We start from the raw sequence: 25,459 nt of genomic DNA on the forward strand, positions 1-25,459 counted from the left end.
GAAAGAGTGAGAAACATGAAGTTGGGTGTGGTGAAAACTTCCCTAGGGTGAATAAGTATTCTAGTGTGTTTTGGCATAATAAGAAATCGAAACTAGGTTTGGAAACGTGCCGTACCATTAAGAAGACTTGGAACGAAGAAGGAGATACAGAAATTCTCTGGAAAAGTGGAAAAAAAAATTAAAAGGCCTTCCGTCACCATGAAACAAAAGTATGTGTGGAAGGTAGAAGTGAAAGGAATAGTATATTTTAAGTGGGCTAACGTGCTACTTTCGAGATACATAACATGGGTAATGGAGGTTTATCTTGATAAATGTTACAAGATGAATGTAAAACGGATTGTGGTCTTATTGTCATCTGAGTCTACCTATTCCTGAGGGCAAGACACCTATAGTCCATTTCTTTTATCGAGGCAGATTTGCACCGACTCGCAGCGGTGCCCTTTTAGTTCGGAAAAGTTTCCTGATCGCTGATTGGTTAGAATGATCTCGTCCAACCAATCAGCGATCAGGAAACTTTTCCGAGCTAAAAGGGCACCGCTGCGAGTCGGTGCAAATCTGCATCGCTAAAAGAAATTGACTATAGGTGAAAGCAGAATAATTCTAACAGTTCTTCAAAATCTTAAATAAATGAATCAATGATATTCTATATATGTCATGGAAAAATGGTGAATAGAAAAAAAATTGTACCAATCTTACCCTTAAATTTTGTTGTACCCCTATATCTAACAGAGGTGTCTTTCATTCCATGATTTACCCCATCCTCACCTCTGTACCACCACTGACTACTATCGCCTAACGAGAAATAGCTGTGGGTAACCGAGGGCACATTTGAAGTATTATATATTCCGGAAATGGGAGGGGAAGGGTTATTGGTGTGTGGTGAATGAATTACTGTAGACGGATGATCAGCATATTTGTAAGCATCTTGCCCGAAGGGATTCTGTGTTTGTGGAAACTGATATTCTTCTGGCGCCAAACTTAGAGGAGTTATTGCTGTCTTAGTTAGATGTCTCTTTCCTGTTTCCTCTGGGGACATTTTCAGGTCATCTTCATACCAGCTTGGACCAAAATCCTCTGAATAAGACGACCATACACTGGACTGATGGACATATGGCCAATCACGGGGTCCGGTCCAAGGAGTAGCTGGAGTCTCAAGCCTAGCTTTATGAATAGCAGAATACAGGACCACTAACTTTAACAGACTTAGCCACTGGAATGTATCTGTTAAACTCGTAATAAAGTTCGACATATCTTTCAAGTTCATTTTTATTCACATTCACTGTACATTCGTTGAAGTGTTCATCTTATTTTCTTTAACATCTACCAGGAAACCAAAAAACAAAACATTATACTGCCACCATTAAATCTGTTCTCACCCAAAAACCCACTGACAAGAGAGGATTACTTCGGAATCTTCCTCTACTTTGCTAATATGGTAACATTATTGCTTGAAGGGAACTGCTTGAAGAACGCAAGTTATCTAGGTAACATTAGAAGTCTGATAAATAAATAACAATTCATTTGAACATAGGAGTAATGAGGGCTTTATAATAGTGTTGCAAAGCAAATTTGACAATCTATCCAAATGACATCATCCAACGTGAAACAAAAATAGCGATACTAATATCAAATAATCGTAGCATAAAACAGCAACAAATGAAGGTTTACAAATCCTTGTACCCATGTGTATATGATACATATTATAGTATAATTAATTGACCATAACTTAGGAGGCCTTCATACATTCACAGCAGAATTTTCCTTATTTACTAGTTGATAAAACTAAACACATGATCCACTAAAATTTTCTAAACGATAGCAATAAATTGTCTACTTAAAAAGCGCGTGTATCAAAATGGGTATCCTTTACAAGCGTATTCCCTCCCTGCAGTAACAGTAAGAGAAAAAACTGATAACTCAAATTATTCTGAAAATTATCCAGATACCAAATGATTGTTATATACAAGAAGACCTTAAAAAAATATTTATTTCAAGCGTGGTACAGTAAACGAAAATAATTTTAATGGCAGAAAGTTTTTTTTTCAAGTACGTAAAAAATACTACGAAATGCTAAAACCAAAAAAAAATGAATTCTTTAAATACTTATGAAAGGAGTTAGCAATTCCTTATTCTTAGGGCCTGTGCTCAATAAAGCGATCAATCTGGAATCATTACTAAGTGACACTCGCAATTCCAGTCAACCACCAACAACGAGTTTCTAGCTACAATTATTACGGAGATGCCAATATATGTGTTCTCGACTACGAGGCGCTACACACTGCAGAGACGTTCGCCCGACTTGCCCCATCTCCCCTTTTTCCGTGACTGGAACCTCGAAATTCTCTTACGCATATCAGAATTTGAGGAGGAGGAGGAGGAGGAGGAGGAGGAGGAGGAGTAGGAGGAGTAGGAGGAGGTTTGACCTAAATGATACCATCAGAAATAGGTTAATTTTAGGCTGACATAAGTCTTTGTTATAGTTTACATATGTAGAATTGGAGGAGGAGGAGGAGGAGGAGGAGGAGGAGGAGGAGGAAGAGATTTGACTTGAATGATACCACCCTAAAAAGGTTATTTTTCGGCTGACATAAGTCTCTTTTTTATAGTTTACATATGAAAGATCTATTTTAATGCTGTTACTGTTCATAAAATATTTATCTTATTTTATTTAATCATTACTTCCCTTGTAGTTTATCTATTTCCTTTCCTCACTGGGTTATTTTTACCTGTTGGAGCCCTTGAGTTAATAGCATACTGCTTTACCAACTAGGGTTGTAGCTTAGCTAGTAATAATAATAATAATAATAATAATAATAATAATAATAATAATAAATATCATTCGTTGGATGTATACTAGATGTGCTTCGTTTCAGTCAACTTGACATACCGTATATACTGCATTCTCCTCCAATGAATAAATAATAATAATAATAATAATAATAATAATAATAATAATAATAATAATTACCAAACAAATAAAGAAAAAAATCAGGTTAAGGATGGGAAAAATTTTTTCACCGCCTTAAGAGGAAAGCCACCCAAACCAAGCGCCTCTTTCACCTGTGACCAAGTTTTACGACCTCTGACCTCGAATCTTCCAACCAACCCGTTCTCAGATACATGTCGTGATTTCTCTGTAACTGATGACTGTCATTATGTAATATGGGTAACTAGTCGGATTATTCGAGGATAGAGTTACAGACTTCCATGAAACTCAGACTTCTGTCTGAATCAGTAATTAGTATCAGACTCGGTTATTATGCTTTTCTTTTCTCATTGAAAAAGCAATAAAAAATCAGCCCATCATTATAAACTCCAAATATACATACACACAAACACAAACACACACACACACACACACACACATATATATATATATATATATTTATACATATATAAAATATATATATATATATATATATATATATTCATACATATATAATATATATATATATATATATATATATATATATATATATATATATATATATATATATATATATATCATACATATATAATATATATATATATATATATATATATATATATATATATATATATATATGTGTGTGTGTGTGTGTGTGTGTGTGTGTGTGTGTGTGTAAAATACTAGTAGGTAAAAAGTTCCAAAAGGAATATGCATTATTATCCGAGATGAGCAAATGTGTGAGTGTGTGCGGGTAAACAGGTTTAAAAGTACTACTGATGAGCCTTCGGTGCAGCCATGTAAAGCTGCTGATGTGGTAGATTTCTACCAAAGAATGCTCTTATTCCCTGAACATGTACTAATGGAATGAAAAGTGTACCTAACACGTGATGTAACATAATATGCTTAAATCATTGTCTGGCTTGGAAATATATCTGAATTTTAACGGGAACTTAAATTATCACAAATGGCTTAACGACGACTCGGGATTACCCCAGTTGACGCCGATTGTATGCATGTTGCATACGATTTTTCATAATTCTAATTACCCATTGCAATCGCGTTTCCCCAGACTTTACGCAGTACTGGGTATGCAGTTAATTATGTCAGTTCTTCACCATCATAGAGTTCAATACTACACAGTATTCTATAAGTTTTATTCCAGCTTTAACCAGATTGTGGAATGATTTTACTAATTTGGCGGTTGAATCCATGGAACTTCAGAAGTTCAAACTATTTGCGAATTATTTTCTGTAGAACAGATTTATATAAATCGCATATTGTTTATTTTGTATATGACTGATCTATCTTAACTTCGTTACTGGTTTTAAAACATTTTCTACTCATTACTTATATACTGCATTATAGTTTATTCTGTATTTTCTTATTTCCTTTCTTCGCAGGGCTGCTTTCTCTGTTGGAACCCTTGGACTTGTAGCATTCTGTATTTCTAGCCCGGGTTGTAGCTTGGCTAATAACAATAATATATTTTTTCAAGGTTTATGAAATAACATTTCTTAATTTTAGGGATTGCCTTTCTATTTTTCAATTTATTATGCCTATTGTATGGAAAGCAGAAAATATATATAAAATACGCAAAGCCCTTCTCGTTCTCTTAAGAATAGAAAGGAAATCTCTCCACTGTGGAGAAACAACGACCTACTTAAAATAGTACATCCCTTGCATTATTGGTTACCATTAACGCTGTTCTCTTTACCAGCCTTCACTAAGTCTTTTGGCCCCTACTCCGTTTCTTGGGATATCCATAGTTTCATTTAAAGGTTTAAAGGCCGCTCGTGAATGGCAGAGGAAAAAGACAGTGGCAATTCCATAACTAGCAGGACAATGCTCTAGAGACTCACCATATGGTATACATGTGATCACCGCCCAAGCCCCTATTCACCCCAAGGTAGGACCAGGGAGGCCCAGGTAATGGCTGTTGATGACTCAACAGGAAGACCTATAGGATCTCCCAAAACAGTTCCTTAGTTCACAAGGATGGTGAGGTTGCAGACAATACAAGAAACTATCGAGCTTGAGGGGGGGACTCGAACCTCAGCCTGGGGATCGCCAGGCAGGGACGTTTCCAATAGGCCACCACAACCCTTCATTCTTGGTGATCAATCTATTTTGAAGAACTGTTTTGATTTTTTCATTCTCCTTTTTTTTTCGGTAATTGTTCTCTTGCCCGGTCTTCAGCTGCTGAATACCATTTTAATTTGTTGGACGTTCACTTACAGTCTATCAACTTTCTTATTACTGAACTAGATATTAATCTCTAGCACCGTCGCTTAATTAGTTCGTTATGCATGTTGCATAAGATATTGCATAATTCTGACCATGCTTCGCATTCAGATCTTCCCGGACAATACCATCATGTTCGTAATACTAAGTATGCAGTTAATTCCAATAGTCAAGAGGGTTAATACCACACAATATTCTAGAAGTTTTATTCCAGCTGTGACTAAGCTCTGGAATGATCTTCCTAATCAGGTATTGAATCGGTGGAACTTCAGAAGTTCAAACTTGCACCAAAAGTTTTTATGTTGAACAGACAGGCATAAATCTCTTGTCACAGTTTATATATGAAATATCTGTATTAATTTTGGTACTCTTCTTAATTATTTTATTCTAATTGTTCACTAATTCCCTTGTAGTATATTTTCTTATTTCCTTTCCTCATTGGGATATTTTTTTCCTGTTGGAGCCCTTGGGCTTATAGTATCCTGCTTTTACAATTATGGTTGTAGTAGTTTAGCTAATAATAATAATAATACTAATAATAATAATAATAATAATAATAATAATAAAAGCAACAACAATATTAATAATAATAACAACATTAATAATGATAAAAATAATAATAATAACAATAATAATGAAAGTAAATATTTTTAAATTATAGAAAGAAGCACTTAAAAATTTACGACGATAAACACAATACGTAGCAGAGACTCACGTTCTATTTATGAGTCAAATAAAGTTAATAATACTATGACTGTTTCAGTGTCGTTAATTTTATAACACATTTTTTAATTATCATCATTACTAGCTAAGCTACAACACTAGTTGGAAAAATAAGATGCTATAAGCCCAGAAGTTTCATGAGCCTTCGAGGTTTTACTGCATTAGGGGTTCATTCATGATTTGTCATCTAAAGGAATGATATTAAGTCATATCCTGTATTAGGGAGGTCTTTCAGTGGTCTAATACGAGAGAGAGAGAGAGAGAGAGAGAGAGAGAGAGAGAGAGAGAGAGAGAGAGAGAGAGAGAGAGAGAGAGAGAGAGAGAATGGTTTAACACCTTGGAATACATTTTAAAGCAGATTAATCACCCTCTCTCTCTCTCTCTCTCTCTCTCTCTCTCTCTCTCTCTCTCTCTCTCTCTCTCTCTCTCTCTCTCCTCCGTATGAAAACAAGCAACGAAAGACTTAACTTTCAAAAGAAATAAACACATGAAATCGCTGTTCGTGAAAAACAAAGAAAGCACAAATCCTTTACATGTATTCCTCTTTTATTGAGGATTCATCTATATACTATTTACATGAATATCATTCTTCTGACAAAAACAAGTTTGAACATTTAAAGGTGACATTCATCTCGTAAGATGTCTGGCGTATGGAAAACATTCTACCACTGTTCTCTTGTTCTGTCTTTCTTTGTTCTCTCGTGTGCTACGCCAACCCACCATTTCGCATTGATGTATGGGAGGGAAAAAATTTACGCCGATTGCTTCACTCAAAGTGAAGTAGGAATCAGAGTCACGATTCGATCGACTTGAGCAAAAGGATCTTGTACCGGTTACAAAGAGTTTTCAGAGCTCTCACGATGGGTTCTGTCTGAATCTTTTGATGTGCCTACTATAAAATACATTTAAAAATAATGGCTTCCATTTGTATTTTTGTTTTTATAATGAGTTGGAATGTTTTCCTTTCAAATTAAGGGGATTCAGATGACCAAGCTTAATTTGTCCATCAAACTTTTGTCCTCTAGTCATCGATAGTGCCAGAGCCTCTGTACCATGGTCTTTCACTGTCTTGGGGTAGAGTTCTCTTGCTTGAGGGTACACTCGGGCACATTATTCTATCTTATTTATCTTCCCCGTGTTTTTTAAAGTTTTCATAGTTAACATATGAAAGATTTATTTCAAGGTTGTTACCGTTCTTGAAATATTTTATTTCAATAGTCAATTATTTCTCTTGTAGTTTCCTTATTTCCTTTCCTCACTGGGCTATTTTCTCTGTTGGAGCCCTAAGGCTTATAGCATCCTGCTTTTCCAAATAGGGTTATAGCTTAACAAGTAATAAAAATTATAATAACAACAATGTATATTAACAAAGCCATATGGAATGGAAAATATATATTCTATAATTTCATTATTCATAACGAAACAAGCAATGAGATTTACTATATGAATATTGAGACATTACCTCATTAGCCCAGTGATATAAAGAAAATAGCCAACAGAAACATGGGTTATCTAATTTGCTTCACAGTTTCACCTTGACCTGTTACACCTCACCCTTCTCCAAAGCCATCTGATAGAAGACGCCCGTTACCCATCTCTGATATATCTACACGCCCTCCCGCCCATTCGGCAGGTGTAAGTCATTGACAAGTGTAGCAGGGCGTGTTCAAGACCCATGACACCAAGCCAACACTGGTTCCCACGAACCCTTTACAATCTTAAATCAAGAGGGTTAAAAAAATATTGGCATATTTTTTTCGATTTCACAAAACGGAAAATTAGCTAACAATGAAGATGAATTGAAGGCTAAGTCAGAATATGGGTTAACTCTTTCTAGTTACCTAAGAAGTGTACAATGATGTTTAATTTACAACGTCAATGAATAATATGCTTAACATTAAAAAAAACCTGTTGTATTTGAAAGACAGACAGGCAGACAGAAACTGAGGAACCCATAAATCAAAAGTAAAATGCTTGAAAATTTTTTTAAAAAGAAATAAATGTCTCGAATGTCGGGGAATGAAATTTCAATCAAAACATAGCAAGAAATTATTTGATATATTTCATACATGTTATGTTCAATTTTGAGGCAGCATGATGCAACTACCAAAATTTTAATCATATTGATGTACTGTATTCTCAAGAGAAATGTGACCAGGTAATCTTAGCCTTTTCTGGGCTCAGCAAAGGCGTCCGTAAGAAAACTGCGAAAATTTTACTTAATATCCATTTAATAGTTTTTATGGTAATATAATTGTAATAATAATAATTCAAATGAATTTACTCTCTCTCTCTCTCTTTCTCTCTCTCTCTCTCTCTCTCTCTCTCTCTCTGTATATATATATATATAAATATATATATATATATATATATAATACATATATATATACATATATATATATATATATATATATTATATATATATACTGTATATATATATGTATATATAGCTGCATTTAGTTTGATCGATATCTATATTTAGGCTATGACTATGTGCTGTCTTATCCCAGAAATTTTATATATAATAACAAGATCAATTCCGCATTCTTTCACCTTAATGATACAATTCTATCGGTTTTCTTAAGCTCGTAAGATAGCCAACATACGTTGCAGTAACTTCAATTTTCTGTAGACAACGTCGACATACATTGCAGTAACACTAATACTATAGACATTAATAGCCGTTTATTCGTAAGTCAATTAACACTTTCGACAATTTGTTAAAAAAAATCAAATCGAAATTACTAGATCCCCGTTTCTTCCTGGATGCCGAAGCACTCATTCGTTTTCCTTATTTTTTTTTTTTTTAATTTTCAACTTTATTCAAACTTACATGCCTAAGGCTCCCACCAAAGTTCTGATTTCCTAATTTATTAGTTTTTACGTCATTTATAGTTTATACTGAGTATAAACACACTATTTTAATGTTGTTACTGCTCTCAAAATATGTTATTGTAATTGTTCATTACTCACTTATAGTGTATTTCTTTGTTTCCTTTCCTCACTGGGCTATCTTTTACTGTTGGAGCCCTTGAGCTTATATCATCATGCTTTTCCAACTATAGTTGTAACTTGGCTAGTAATAATAATGATAATACCAATAGCCATTTCCTGTTGATCTACTCTGTTTTGGGATATATGGCCCGGTGCCGAGATCAAGGCGGCCATTCAGCACCAAGATGCAAGGGGTAAATTCCACCAGTCTCATTGGACATCGAGATAGAAGGAAGCAGGATTAGAAATAAGATGTGGAGTTAAGGATCAATAGGATGGCCTCAAAGACCTTTCAGTAATGCCCACAGTGCACAGCTTGAGGTTCACTGATGACAATAACACCCTTCGGGACTTTTTTTTTTTTCAAATAATTTAATGAATATGCGAAAGCTTACTTCACACGCGTTAGCCATTAAGTGATGACATCATAAAAAATTTTCTTTACAGATTTTTACTTAGACTTTTCCTTCAGGGTTAATATAAGGAAACAACAAAACTAAAACAAATATTCACATAAATCCGTCCACCCACAACAATCAACGAGTCTACGTTTCACCACGGCCATAATTACAATTACACAGCAACGCTCTTATTGGGCCCTTTAATTATAGAACCTGTCTCTCCCTGTAGTCTTGTAAGTTAGAAGTTTAAAAAAAAAAAAATCTTCATTACTTTCCTCTTATGTGATTTACATTTTAAGTTTGTAATTAAATTTGGACACGTATTTTTAACCCTCTTCTGTGATTTGACTTTTAAGTTTGTACTTAAATTAAGACACGCATTTTTAACAAATATTGACAAATGAAAACTTTTTCATATTTTTACCGCCATAACCCTTATATAGAGCTGCAATTTCATTGTTCAAGCAATGAAGTCTTGACGAAGAATAACGAAAAATGCTAGAAACACGTGTCGAAAACAAATATTAAATGGAAAAACGTAAGTGTGGTTTTCGTCTTATACTGAGACTTAACTGGAATAAATGGAGTAGTAAAGTAACCAATTCAGTCTTTTCTTTAAAATTCCATTCCTAAAGACAAGTAGAGATACAGAAAATAAAATGTATAGCCTTAAAATAAATTATGCTATTAGTGTCTTAAGGCCTCAATTAATGAAAATTGTATAAAAGAAACATTATATATATATATATATATATATATGTGTGTGTGTGTGTGTGTGTGTGTGTGTATGTGTATGTGTTTTCAATCGAATCTTTAAATAGGACACTGTATAACACGACAATCACGAAAATTTTAAAAACCTTTTATTACTGACAGCATTCAAAGTAAAATGTGCAAACGAACTAAGAGAAAATAAATCTCACAAAATCGTAATACATAAATAAAAAATTTGTCCATACACCCCTTGAACCCCATTTCACTTGACCTCTCTTTCTTCTCCCACCACTAGGAGGGACCTAGCTCTACCTCACTAGAGGTAGTGCAAGGTCCCTAGATTCACGACCCCCCCCCCCCCACCCCCCGCACCTTCTTTACAGAGCATCACAGGATGATAGGATTCTTTGTTGCCACGCCTGAGACCTTCAAGGAAAATTCAGCCTTGTACCAAGTCAACTGGTTTTATTTAAATTCTCATATGTATGTATGTATGTATGTATGTATTTATATATAATGAGCATGCCAGATAATAGATGGATGAATAACAAAATGGGTCTTAGGCATTGCAAAAGTAGGGGAAGGAAGAGGATGTGATGGATTGACGAACTAAAGAAAGTTTGCAGGTGTGGACTGGCACAGAAAGACCATAAACTGATGCAAGTGCAATGCCATGTCTTATGCCTTTGTCTTGCAGTAGTGGACATTACATATATATATATATATATATATATATATATATATATATATATATATATATATACACACACACTATCATGATCTCAAAATCGTTACAGATTCTCTCAATCTGTATACTAAAAGAATTCGACAGCAGCAATACAAATATTGGAAACGAATATAAAAAGATATACCCACAAAAAATAAAAAAAATGTTTATTCAAAAATTTCTAATACGCTATCACAACCCTAACTATTCTGAAATCTAATCTAATCTCTTCAAACCTATCAACAAATATTCCTTATAGGCTACACAACGAAACCATTTTCAAAGGCTTAGATACAGTCCTTGAACTCGGCTAACACATTTCTCACTTTTCTTATAGTCATTTTTTTTTTAGTGAGGCCTATTTGCACCGACTCGCAGGGGTGCCCTTTTAGCTCGGAAAAATTTCCTGATCGCTGATTGGTTGGACAAGATTATTCTAACCAATCAGCGATCAGGAAACTTTTCCGAGCTAAAAGGGCATCGCTACGAGTCTGTGCAAATGCGCCTCATTAAAATAAATTGAGTATAGTCTATTTAAGGCACATGTTTTACACAAACAGTCCATTTTAACACTTCGGCATTTTTTCTCTTTAATTTCCATTTAACATCGAAATTTCCCTCAAAAACTCCCTCATACATTCAAACCTTGCCTATCTACATTTCCCTTCCCAATCTTTTGCACGTTTCGTACTTTACTTCTTTCGTATCCGTACTCTTCATTCGTTTAACATAAATCATATTTACCGGCATATTTACTGCTCAAGCTTACTGGCTTTATTTATCAACATAAACTTTCCTATTGGACTCCTAAACTTTCTCGTTTCCCAAACTTTCAAAATAATACCTTTATGCTTTTCAAAATCCTTCATTTATTTAACAGGAAAAACAATATGAACATCATAATTAAACAAATATGAAGACATTTAACAGCAAGATACATATAAGAGAATCCACGAATACCAGAAATCTCTCTCTCACTCTCTCTCTCTCTCTCTCTCTCTCTCTCTCTCTCTCTCTCTCTCTCTCTCTCTCTCTCTCTCTCCCTCTCTCTCTCTCTCTCTCTCTCTCTCTCACTATCGGTCAGGAAAAATATTTTTTACGTATTTTCGTCATAAAAGAACAGAAAATCGGTGATATTTGTCTGAATTCGTTTGGTAAATTTGACATCTAGCAAAAAATGCGGTACTGATGTCAAAATTAACACTCAAGTTCCAAATCCATTTCTCACAGCAAATCTTGGCTGGTAAGTTGTTATATCAACAGATACTGTATGTTGTTTGATGATAATTCTACAATAATTTGTAAAAAAAAAAATGTTTTCTATAAACTTGGAAAATTCTGGGATGCATTATAATGCATTAATGTATTTGAATTTTTTATGGTAGCTATTTGGATTCCAGCAATCGTTATATCATATTCAATCTGCATTCTGATGAATATGATCAATGCTTAAGAGTTTTGCTGATGCCTAGTGACCAACCTGATAGGTTGACATTCGTCTTGCTTGGTCCTTAAGCCTCAAACTGTCATAATTTGATGGTTTCTTTGAAGGCATGTGTTTATTTACAAATCAAGTATTGGCATAATTGTTTAAGATCATTTAATCTCATAACAGGGACATAGATCTTTCAGGAACATTATTTATCTAATCGCAACAGCTAAATATTATTCATCCTGTACTAAATTCATGGTGGTGGGCAAGAGAAACAGTGTGAGAAACTTAGGTGATATTCAAATGAACATAAATAATGACTTGGTGCAGATATCTAGTGAAGTTCGAGATTTAGGTGTATTTCTTGACTGTAACCTGTCTCTAAATGCCCAAATAAATAATGTAATAAAAAGTGCTGGTTATCATCTAAGAAATACTGCGTTTATAAAAAGAGTACCTGGACGAAAATTCTGTTAAGAAACTTGTGATAAACTGTTATTACCAGGATTGACTACTGCAACTCTATCTACTACAATTTACCAAAAGTCCAACTTAAGAAATTACAAAACATAATAAACAGAGGAGCAAGACTGATAAAAGGTGTCCAACCTAGAGAAAGGATCACCCCTATACTAATTGATTTACACTGGCTGCCGATTAAAGCAAGAATTTAATTTAAAATATGTACAATAACCCATCAAGTTATCAGAACCAGTCATCCAAATACTTAAGAGAATTGCTACATATTGCGCAGCCAACAAATCGTGTCGACACGAGAATAGTTACAGATGGCTTCAAACTGTTGGAACTTAGATTTGTCTACTTTAGGCTCCAGAGCCTTTAAATATGCGGCCCCGAGACTATATAATAAGCTCCCATGAAACATTCGAATGATTGAAGACATTAAGGCTTTCAAGAGGAAACTGAAGACTTTCTTATTTCATGAGTCTTTTGACAGTGACGATTTAACAGTAAATGAACAATATGTGACTTGAAAAGATAAATACTGTGAACGAACAAGGTAAAACGACAGTGAAGGTCCTGTAGAGAGTGGGGTTCCCCTGCTGTATGATGGAACCGGAAAAGCAGCCATCAAAGTAAGTAAGTACTCTGAATGTTTTGTAACAGACTATTTCCTTAAAAAAATATTGCAAAAATCATCAGTCCGAAAATAATTGTCTTCTTATTTTTATTTCAGGAAGTGCCAACTGCCCAGAGGTCACCTCTCAATGTGGAAGAATTACTGGATTATGAGATAGGTATGCCAACCAGAATTAATGCATTGGCTGCAGAGAACAGTCCAGAGATGGATTAAAAGGTTTCAAGAGGGGTCCTTGGCCACCGGGAATTTTTCATTCCATCCTTTCTCTACTACTAAAACTGCTACAATTCCCTCCTTTCAGCTCTCTCCCACTCAGCTGAAATCTCACAACTTAAGCTTAAACCACTATGAAGTTTTTTACTTCACCTATATCATCATCTCCAACTAAAACTTTTCAACTCCTTCCCGAGGTCTCCTACTTATCGGGATTTACTACTATAATTCTTTTTCTCTAACTAAGACTGGAGCCAGTGGGCTCATGGGAAGGCATCCCCTTCCCACAGTCAATTACTTCTTTCTGAAAACAACCCATCACAACCCAAAACCAACCCCAATATCCTAAAAATAAATATTGCAGAATATCCCCCATCCCAATATATCCTACCAAAACACCTACGGGGTGCAAGATTGCAAAAGCCCGTGTCTGGCCAAAAGGGCCAGGCAATCTTCAACAACAACAACAAGGCCACCAAGCTCCTCAAGACGATGCCTCCATGAAGCTAATATTAATAGCTATATCCCTACTGATAAGAAAACTACAGTCAGCCTTCTTTATTTGAAGGGGTTACGTAGAAGCAAGAATCCATGAATACTTACTGGCCTAGAGTAGGTTAATTCCTAACCTAACAACTCACTGCCCGTTGCCTTCATGCGGTCGATAATACACTAAGTCACCCATTGTACTACCTGATATTGTGTTTACTGTACTTGGTTTCTATCACAGTATAAGTATTATTTTATGGTATGAACACCTTTCAGTAAGCATACAGTATGTGTACACTAGTGCATGTAAGACTGTGATACACATAACACTAGCCATCGACACACTTATAGATAAATATTGTACAGTACTGTGACAACAAAACACTATTCTTTCGATCTAAAACACTCGCTGATACTGTTATGTACTATCACTACTGTAGAGCTTAATTAGCTAAGGTAACACTCACAAGTGTTCGCTGTTTTCAGCAGGTACATTACGGTACTAATTTACAAACAAATACTGTATTTGAGTAGTGTACACTATGACATCAGAAATGGATCACATCAATGCCGATGTGATCCATTTCTGATGTCATATTGTACAACATAATTTATGGTAGGCTATTTCATTGTTTTCTTTATCTAATATTTACAGTAAAATGTACAGTGGAACCTCTACATACGATTGTCTTTACATACGAATTTTCCAACATCCTTAGTAAAATTTGATCAAATTTCTGTCTTAACACCCGAAGTCTTGCTCCAACATACAACGTAGATCATACGAGTATGCGTAGAATTTTCTCGAAGCGTCGATCGTAGTTTCTTGTTTACGCCGGTAGACGGCAGCACATCGGAGGGACGCCAATCGGGCGTTGCCTTGATCAGTCCTCTCATCTCGTGAGCATCGTGTGGTTGTTCTCTATTCGCTCAGTTATTAACAGTGTTTTTTATCTTCCTTTTCTCACGTTTCATTTTTTATTTTACTTGTAATCATGGGTCCTAAAAAGCTTAGTTTCGGTTCAGGAAGTAGTAGTGGTGAGAAAAGGAAGAAGTCAATGCTTTCATTAGAACTAAAACAAGAAATAATAGAAAAGCATGAGCGAGGTGTGCGTGTTAGCGATCTGGCTAAACAATATGGCCGGAATAAGTCTACGATCTCGACGATCCTAAAACAGAAGGCAGCCATTAAAGCAGTGAAACCATCGAAGGGGATCACCATTATTTCTAAACGTCGTAGCCCTACTCTGGAAGAGATAGAACGCCTTTTGTTGATCTGGATAAAGGACAAGGAGATTGTTGGCGATACGATCACTGAAACGATCATTTGTGAGAAGGCCAGCGCTATCTATTGTGACTTGAAGGCGGCGGGCTCTGGGGGTGACGCGGGGGATAGTTCAACCGATCCTACAACGGAAGAATTCAAGGTGTCTCGAGGTTGGTTCGAGAAATTTAGGAAATGGACCGGGATCCATTCAGTTGTTCGGCATGGAGAGGGTTCAAGTTCGGACACCAAGGCTGCTAATGATTTTGTTAAAAAGTTCGAAAGGATCTTGGAGGAGGAAGGCTACGTAGAGCAGCAGGTTTTCAACTGTGATGAAACCGGTCTGATTTTGAAAAAGATACCTAGTTGAACATACATTACCGCCGAAGAGAAGAAAATGCCTGGACATAAGCCTATGAAGGATCGGTTGACTCTTGCCCTTTGTGCCAAAGCTAGCGGGGACTGCAAAATAAAGGGATTTTGACGAAGGAAAAATCTATTTCTGGGGAGACACCTGTGACGCCCGATAAAAAGGGTCCTTCTTATCTCTATTCTGATATAAATACTTCCAAATATACCAGAGAAAGTTAAAGCATGGAATGCAGAGGTTACTACCCTCGCGCGAGCACCCTAAGGGCGTCGTGTATAAAGATAGGGCGTGTGAAAACCACAATTCACAGGTCATCTTCCATTTAGATCAATCCTTCATCAAAAGGGGGAGCCGCCCCAACGGCACTAACCGAACTCACCTGATCCACTCAGCGACGCCCGCCTCGAGCGCCATTTACACATCCTTCTTTTGGACTCGTACTAACGACGTTTGCTTTGTTTTGTGTCTCGCTTTTTGGCTGTTTTTTGTGGATATCTTCACCATGGCTGAAGCTCTCCTTACCCCTACGCCAATGTTAAGTACCATAGATTGTTTTGACAGTATTTTTAGTACCGGGCAAGTTTATGTTAAGTAATAGGAAGTGTTTTAATGCGTTCGGCTTTTTGCCTTCCCGAGGCCCACGCGGCCATTTTTGTTGTTTACGCTCAGTGCGTTTCAATTTTGCTTATTTTGTTGCCCTTTTGGTACTTTTGTCTTTCTAGGTTCATTTAATCTTATGCTAAGATTTTAGGCTGCATGCCTCTTATGTTGAACCAATTTATTATTATTATTGTTGGTACTTTTTAGTCATTTACAAGTCCGTTTCTTGTTAACGAAGAATAGCGTTCGGGGTTTTATTACAGTTTAGCCGTTATTAGTTTACCATTCCGAAAACCCTAGGGCATTTAAAGCACATAAAATTGATAAAGACCTGCTACATGTTCTATGGCGTTCTAATTCTAAGGCTTGGGTCACTAGGCATATCTTTGCGGAATGGGTAAACGTAGTTTTCGGCCCTGCTGTCAAGAAGTACCTTCAGGAGAGGAATTTGCCTTTGAAGTGCTTGCTTTGTTTGGACAATGCACCCGCTCACCCCCCACGACTCGAAGATGATATCATCGACGCATACAAATTCATCAAAGTGTTGTATCTTCCACCGAATACCACCCCTATCCTCCAGCCCATGGACCAGCAAGTCATCTCTAATTTTAAGAAGCTCTACACCAAGCACTTATTTAAGTAGTGCTTTAATGTCACGCAAAGCACCAACTTAACTTTGCGTGAATTTTGGAGGAACCACTTTAATATCGTGCACTAAAGATCATAGATCAGGCTTGGGAGGGAGTAACTCGTCAGGCACTGAATTCAGCTTAGAGAAGCTTTGGCCTGATGCTGTTGCTCTCAGAGATTTCGAAGGTTTTGGCTCCGAGCCTGGACCTGTGCTTGCCGTCGAGGAAGACGTCGAAGAGATTGTATCCCTTGGCAAGTCCATGGGTCTGGAGGTGGATGAAGATGACATCACCGAACTCGTCGATGAGAATCATGAAGAGCTCACCACCGAGGAACTCAAGAAGCTGCAAGTCATGCAGCATGATGAGTTTCAAGCGCAGTTGAGTGAGTCGGAGGAGATCGAGGAGGTAGGTCACATCTTAGGTACGGCTGACACAAAACAGATGTTGGCATATCATCAACACGTGGTTGATTTCATCGATAAGCATCACCCACAGAAACTTCAGGTTTGCTGTGTAGGTGCGCAGTTCGGTGATGTTTGTTTAACACACTTTAGAAAAATTCTGAAAAGCCGTACCAAGCAACTTTCTCTCGATAGTTTCTTTAAAAAATCTACGAAACGGTCTAGTGATCCTGATGAAGAGAAAGAAAGTGAAGCAAAGAAAAGTAAGACTGAATCGAGTGAAAGTGATGCAAATTAAAAATAGAGAAGAAAAAAAATGTAAAAAAAAAATATAATATAAAAATGAAAAAAAAAAAAAGCTGTTAGGTTAAAGTTCACGTAGTGTAAGTTAGAGTAAGTTATGGTACGTTATCGCAGTCGCCGTCTCTACCTCCTCGCTGATCTTTCGTCTCCTCCAGCATAGCAATCCCTACACCTGCAATGGCCTGTCTCTAAGGTAAAGTGTTAATAAAAACCCCTTTTTATTTATCATTTCTTCATTATTATTCTTTTTTAGATATTTCTGTATTATTCAATTGTATTAATGTTATGTGTAATTATGTGTAGCAATTTATTAAGGAGTTATCATGGGTTTTTAGGCTGAGGAACGAATTAAACAAATTACAGTGTATTCTTATGGGAATATTTGCTCCAGCATACGATCGTTTTAACATAAGAAGCAGCTCACGGAACGAATCAAAATCATATGTAGAGGTATCACTGTCATGTATTTGACTACATTGTGTGTGTTTTGTGTGAGATAGATGTACGGGGGCAGAAGAGAGAGAGAGAGAGAGAGAGAGAGAGAGAGAGAGAGAGAGATATTTGAAGTTTTCTGGCATCCTGATATCGAATAGGAGAACTAATACTGTAATGAGGGTTATACAAATAGCCTATATGAAAATTATGATAGCTTATGACACATCGGTGGGTGCTACTTTACTGTGAGGTCTACCGCACTTTTGTGTGAGATCTACCTCCCGTTAGCACTTTAGCGTGAGGTCTACCTCCTGTGAGTACTAACGATGACGGCTACAGCCGTTTAATCCTAACCTAAACCCAACCTAACCTAACCTAAATCCAACCTAACCTAACGGTATTCTTTTATGAGCGGGGAGAGCGGGAACGACAGGGCACGCGGTAGACCTCAGGTTTCACGTGGGTAGGCTACATATGGCGGTAGACCTCACGCTAAAGTAGCACCCATCGGTGCTTATGTTATACTCTATTAAGTATATATAGTAGATGTTTTGAATAAGTTAAGAAATAGTATAAACAATACTCTTTGTTATTGATTCGTATGTGCATCAGCTGATCTGATTAGAGCACTCAACCCAAGATACTTTGATCATTATAATACACCAGAAATTTAAAACAAAACTATGTAAATGTTTTATCAAAGCACAATTAACTATTTAAATAATCGTAATTTTCTACAATGAAATAAAGCTTCCAAAACGAAATCGGCTATTTTAAGCTATGAAGAGAGAGAGAGAGAGAGAGAGAGAGAGAGAGAGAATCAGCTGTTGAACAGTAATTGAATGCACTGTTTCAGTTTATTTAAAAGAAACAATTATAATCGAGATATTTGTTTTTAGTTTATAAAATAGGCTGTATTTCTGTTTGAGAAAGTAGAGATATAACATACTGGGCAAGAGACGACACATAAGAGGTTGTGTCATGCTTCAAGAAAAGTAGAAAACGCGTAGGCTATGAGTTGTTTGAACGAAAACAACGAACACTTACAATAAGTACTGTTAATCTGTACTGTAGTAATATTACTATACAGTGCATATAGGTTATTACAGTAATATACACTACAGTATCAATGAGTATCAGATTACAGCACAGTATTACTAGATAGGAACAGCTGTTGCTATACAGAACAGCAAGGGGATGATGACGACTCGGTAAATATTTACTTTAGCACAATACTGTACCTTAAACGTTACTGTGTACAGTAATTAGTGTATATGAATGCAAATGTACTGCACACTATACATATCATTATAAACTGTTTTAGAAGCCAAATCAAATCAATATTAGGCAGTATTTACTGTGAAAATCAACAGCTTAGCCACCTGCTCCTGGCAAGGGGCAGTGACTTTTCAGGTTAGCCCACCCTAGTGCAGCATTTATTTGTGAAAATCCTTTTTTCGCGGCTGTGTCTGTAACCTAACAACTGCAAAGAACGAGGGCGCACTGCAGTTGTGTTAACTATTTGTGGCAAACAACTTTAAATGATGACTTTTAGTTCTATATTGTGATATTAACTTTTTCTACAGCAGCATTAAATTTAATGGTAATTGTTAGAGAATATTTGTGCTCCCTAATTAAAATGTTGATAGAGTAATTAACACACAAAGATAAATCACCATCCGTAACTTCCAATTCTGAATAAAGAAAGGGTAACAGGCCTAGCTTGATAACATTGATGTTATAGAGCTTACAGCTGGTATAAAATGGTTTATAACATGACGAGTTAATGTGAAAATCCAAACATAAAAATTAATTGCCTGTGTAGTGGTGCAATGGTCTTGATAAAAGATGATGATGATGATGAATACATAAGTACTGGTATATATTCACCATATTATCAGCACTATTAAACATCAAACCCTTATATTCATTAGCCTAATCTGATATGCAGTATCCTAGTTGAAAAAAGGGCTTCGTAACCCAAAACCCCCCAAAAAAACATTGCATGTTTACTTACTGTAGGCTACACATTGTATCTTTGATTAGTAACAGGGTCAAGTAATACTCTAAAGAATACTTAACCTACATGGAACATAACTGGTCAAACGAGTTAAATATGAAGGTTAGAATGTCTAAGACGAGATCTAAATCATAAATATCAGGTATAGGGCTACAGTACTATCAAGGACCTCGGTGCTCAGAAAGTAATAAATCATAGCTCTACTTGTGCATCATGAACGTAGCCAACTAAAACTAGGCTAAGCCTTGTCTTATTACAAGAAATGACCATTCTAAATCTTACCTTGAACTTTGGATTGAATAGGTTTACCTCAGCGACTTCAATACACGTTTGCAAACAGAAGGAATGCGTTTAGCCGGTCTTTCCCTTGTATATTGACACAAAAGTAATCGTTTTTAATATCTTAATTAATACTTAATTATCTAAAGATCGTCTACATAGATCTGGAAGAGTGAATATAAACTATAACACTATGTGCCAATAGCCTTTATCATGTTTGCTGATACGATTAGCCGTAATTTTGTTTTTATTCTTTACGATAGAAGCAATGAGATAGACTAACCGTGTTTTTAACCTAAATCCACTTTCACAATTGTTAAGAAATTGGTAGTTTCTTCGTGAAAATTAGAATAATTTCTCAGTAAACACATTACTTAGCCTAGGTTACAACACGCATTCTTCACCGTAACCATCTTCAATAGGAAGATACGAGCACAGTCTTACCAGACACAAGAGTAAATACTCGAATATTTGAATTGATATGCAACTCTAAGTCACTAACCAATTACCCAATCAAAGGGCTAAGACAACCCAAAACAAATGTGAAAATAAAAACTAGATAAGCAAATCCTGAAAAAAATGAAAGAATTGGAAAGTAAAGTAATATTTGCATAATACTTTACAGCAAGAGCAAATAAGTTAAAACTAAATATATTAAATTGAAATATCACACGAGATTAGGCTGAGGATAAACAGAAGAAAGACAGAGATGATGAGAACGGAGTACAGTATGTAATGGAAGATGAAATATCATTGGAAGGAGAAACGATTAATGAGGTAGAATCATTTAAGTATCTAGGAACTATGATCTCCACAGGGTCTTCAGATTTAGAGTTTAGTGAAATATTGAAAAAAGCAAATCAGACAATGGCTAGGTTAAGTAAAATTTGGAAATTAAATCGCCTGAAATTACATATAAAAATCAAACTATATATCAGTTAAGTGAGATCGGTGTTACTCTCTGGATATGAGTCATGGTATGATAATGAAACAATCTCCAATAGATTTAGCAGATTTGAGAACAAAGCCCACATAAGGATATTGGGAGTTAAATGGCAGGACAGGATAGGAAATGAAACTATAAGAGAGATTACTCGAGTGCAATATGTGGATGAGATCATGATGAGGGGTTGATGGAGATGGTTTGGACATGCTCTTCGTGCTCCATGAGAGATTAGTTCACCAAACTTTCAGCTGGGCTCCACAAGGCACTAGAAGAGTTGGAAGACCCATGCCTACATGGCTGAGGACTATGAAGTGCGAAGTAGGAGAGGATGAATGGAGAAGTATTGAATTAAAAGCTCAAGATAGAGACGACTGACGAAATCTGAGGCCCTTTGCGTCAAGAGACGTAAGAGATGATGATGATGATGATGAAGAAATATATTAAATAGACAAAAACAGGTAAGTGTACAGTACTGTATTTCTTTTATGAAAACAAGGAAGAAGATTTAACACATTTTTTGTAACCTATCAGGAATATAGACAAGAAAGAAATGAATTACTGTAATTGAGCTACAAAAACCTTAGGGGGAGGCTAGAATAAAACAATAGTATCATTCTTACTTAGCGAAAGGAATATAAAGAAATTTTATAACTGGTATGGGTACAAAGACAAAATTATATAAAAGTTAAATCTAAAACATTCTTTTCATAATTTTGTAGTGTATACCCTCTAGATCTTTAATTTTCTTTTTATTACACCCTTAACTTACGCAAACCATTTGATGTTTTAGGTAGTAGGTTGGCCAGGGCACCAGCTACCCGTTGAGATACTACCGCTAGAGTTTTATGGGGTCTTTTGACTGGCCAGACAGTACTACATTGGATCCTTCTCTCTGGTTACGGTTCCTTTTCCCTTTTGCTTACACACATACACACACCGAATAGTCTGGCATATTCTTTACATATTCTCTTCTTTACTCATACACCTGACAACACTAAGATTACCAAACAATTGTTCCTCACCTACAGCACTGTAATTGTTCAGTGGTTACTTTCCTCTTGGCAAGGGTAGAAGGGACTCTTTACCTATGGTAAGCAGGTCTTCTAGAAGGACACACCAAAATCAAACCATTATTCTCTAGTCTTGGGTAGTGCCATAGCCTCTGTACCATGGTCTTCCACTGCCTTGGGTTAGAGTTTTCTTGCTTGAGGGTACACTCGGGCACACTATTCTATCTTATTTCTCTTCCTCTTGCTATGTTAAAGTGTTTATAGTTTATATAGGAGATATTTATTTTAATGTTGGTACTTTCCTTAAAAATTCTATTTTTCATTGTTTCCTTTCTTCACTGAGCTATATCCCCTGTTGGAGCTCCTGGACTTATAGCATTGTGCTTTCCCAACTAGGGTTGTAGCTTAGCAATTAATAATAATAATAATAATAATAATAAAGAATCCCAAGCAGAACTCCAACAATTTCTTGCAATGCCTTATCTGTTTTTTAGGTAACACACAAGGGCTGTCTTGAATATCATGAAAATTTGTATTTCATCATTAATATATAAACTATAAAGCAGTATGCTACAGTAGTAGGTTGGCCAAGGCACCAGATACTACCGCTAGAGAGTTATTGGGACCTTTGACTTACCAGATTGTACTACAGTACATTGGATCCCTCCCTCTCGTTACAGCTCATTTCATCTTTGCCGACACATACACAAAACAATCTGGTCTATTCTTTACACATTCTCCTCTTTCCTTAAACACTTAACAACACTGCACTGTAATTGTTCAGTGGCTACTTTCCTCTTGGTGAGGGTGAAAGGGAGAGGCTGTGGTGGGCCGCTCTTCTGGTTTGGGCATGCTCTTGAGTGGTGCCATGGCCTTTGTCCCGTGGTCTCCTGCTGTCTTAGGTTGGAGATCTCATGCTTGTGGGTGCGCTCGGCCACGCTATTCTACCTTGTTTCTCTTCCTCGTCATTTTCAGGTTTTTAGTTTACATATGAAAGATTTATTCTAATATTATATTTCTTAAACATCTCTCATAGCTTTTCCTTATTTCCTTTCCTCACTACGCTATTCTCCCTGTTGGAGCCCTTGGGCTTATAGAATCCTGTTTTTCCAACAAGGGTTTTAGCTTAGCAAGTAATAATAATAATAATAATAATAATAATAATAATAGTACTAACAAAATCAAACTAACTCTTATTTCCTATGTCCTAGAGTCATCAGCTGTAACTAGTCCACTGCATAACAAGGACTTCAGACATGTGTTGTCACCCATGTTGTTTATCCTCCTCATGAGTTGTCGCCCATGTTGTTTATCCTCCTCATGGATTTTGTAATGCATAGAACAGTTGGATATGGTGAAGAGGGATTGAACTGAATTGGTAATAGGAAATTAGCTGACATGTAGTATGTTGATGATGCTGTCCTTATTAGCAGAACACCACAGGATTTGCCATGCTCGCTAACCAGAATGCGTGAAATATCTCAGGAGGTTGGGTTCAAGATAAATAGAAGACAGATGATGAGAACGGAATATGCAATGGAAGATGAAATATCATTGGAAGGAGAAATGTTTAATGAGATAGAATCATTTACACATTTAGGAACTATGACCTCTAATACAGGGTCTTTAGAATTGGAATTTAATGAAAAATTGAAAAAAGAAAATCAGACAATGGCTAGGTTAAGTAAAATTTGGAAATCAAATTGCCTGAAATTCCATATAAACATTAGGCTATACTGTACAGTATATCAGTTTAGTGAGATTGGTGTTACAGTATGAACATGATTCCTGGTATGACCATGAAACACTACAGAACAGATTTTGTAGATTTGAGAACAAAGTTCTCAGAAGAATATTGGGGGGTAAATGGCAGAGCAGGATTAAAAATGAAGCTATAATTGAGATTACCAGAGTGCCATATATGGATGAGACCATGGTGAGGGGTAGATGGAGATGGTTTGGGCATGCTCTTCGCACTTCCCAAGAGATTAGTTCACCAAACTTTTGATTGGGTTCCACAAGATACTAGAAGACTTGAAAGACCCAGGTCTACATGGCTGAGGACTATGAAGCATGAAGTTGATGATGAATGGATAAGTATAGATTTAAAAGCTCAAGATAGACACGCGAAATCTAACCGAGGCCCTTTGCGTCAATAGACGTAGGAGATATATTATATACACAATATATACTTTTCTGGGTGGGGATACATTAAAGTAGTGAAAGGATTTGTGTATTGCCATGTTAAGCAAAGCTGTACTACTCAGAGCCAACCATACCAGCTTGATTTGCTGTCAGCAATCAGGCTAAAGTTTGCCACAGTCACCAATTCACCAGGGTCAGCGTGATGATGAAAACTGGCCAAACCTCAGACATGAATAAGGACATATCTGAGGACTTTGTTCTACAATGGACTAAAAACAGGTGCATTTGTTGTTTATATATACAGTATAGCACCAATGGCATTAAGCCGTACCCTCTTCAATGTGCGGCTAAAAATAAATGAAAAATAGTTTTATGGGCTCGACCTGTGTCGCTCCGTGAAATGCTCCTCTAGCACCATTTCTAAGGCATAGTTATTGCTGAATATAGCAGAGAAAAAGAGATGCATGGAATGCCAGGAATAAACCTAGCTTGCTAACTCTTTGAGTGTCGGTATAGAAAACTGGGGCATGATTGAACCACGACCATAGATCCCTCACCAATTAGACCTCTCCTTCATCAACATACCCCCTCTCTACCCCTACATCTCCCCACCCCCCATCCTCATTCCTCTTCAGCACTTGCGTTGGTCAGACGTGTTTTTATGCTTCATCCATCCTTGCTGCCGAACCATGGATGGTCATTAAATACAGAAAAGTCTACATTTCGTAAATCACCTACATAAACGTTTTCCAGCAAGTATGAACACACACTGCGCGAACCTTCCATTCTGCATAAACTCTAGCACCTTATGCTTATCAAAGCCCCCTCTTTCTAATACTGCTTTCACACTAGTTGATCCACCCAGTTTTCATAAGACAAATACTGTTGGTATGTGTCAATAATGATATCAGAGTAAAGACTTTTGTAAAGACTTGGAGCAGTCAATACACCAGAACAAAGGACCATGAATTGAAACTCTTTGACGAATTAGAGGTACAGTACTTCCTTCAGGAGGGATGTACAGTACTAAGATCTGGGTGTATGCATCCTTTAGGTCGATTGTCATTATAAAGTCCAAGGGCCTGATCG

General features: G+C 36.4%; 2 protein-coding genes across 2 annotated transcripts in view; both read right to left on the reverse strand.

The window, feature by feature from the left end:
* The window catches only part of LOC137619432 (uncharacterized), a 10,441-nt gene extending 9,177 nt beyond the window's left edge, over positions 1 to 1,264 (reverse strand). The window contains exon 1 of the mRNA XM_068349494.1: positions 697 to 1,264. Coding sequence (XP_068205595.1) covers positions 697 to 1,264 — 568 coding nt within the window. The remainder of the gene's footprint in view (positions 1 to 696) is intronic.
* The window catches only part of mwh (multiple wing hairs), a 321,568-nt gene that overhangs the window by 136,987 nt on the left and 159,122 nt on the right, over positions 1 to 25,459 (reverse strand). The window lies entirely within an intron of this gene.

The sequence above is a fragment of the Palaemon carinicauda genome, chromosome 26, assembly GCF_036898095.1.
Source record: "Palaemon carinicauda isolate YSFRI2023 chromosome 26, ASM3689809v2, whole genome shotgun sequence".
Classification (NCBI taxonomy): Eukaryota; Metazoa; Arthropoda; class Malacostraca; order Decapoda; family Palaemonidae; genus Palaemon; species Palaemon carinicauda.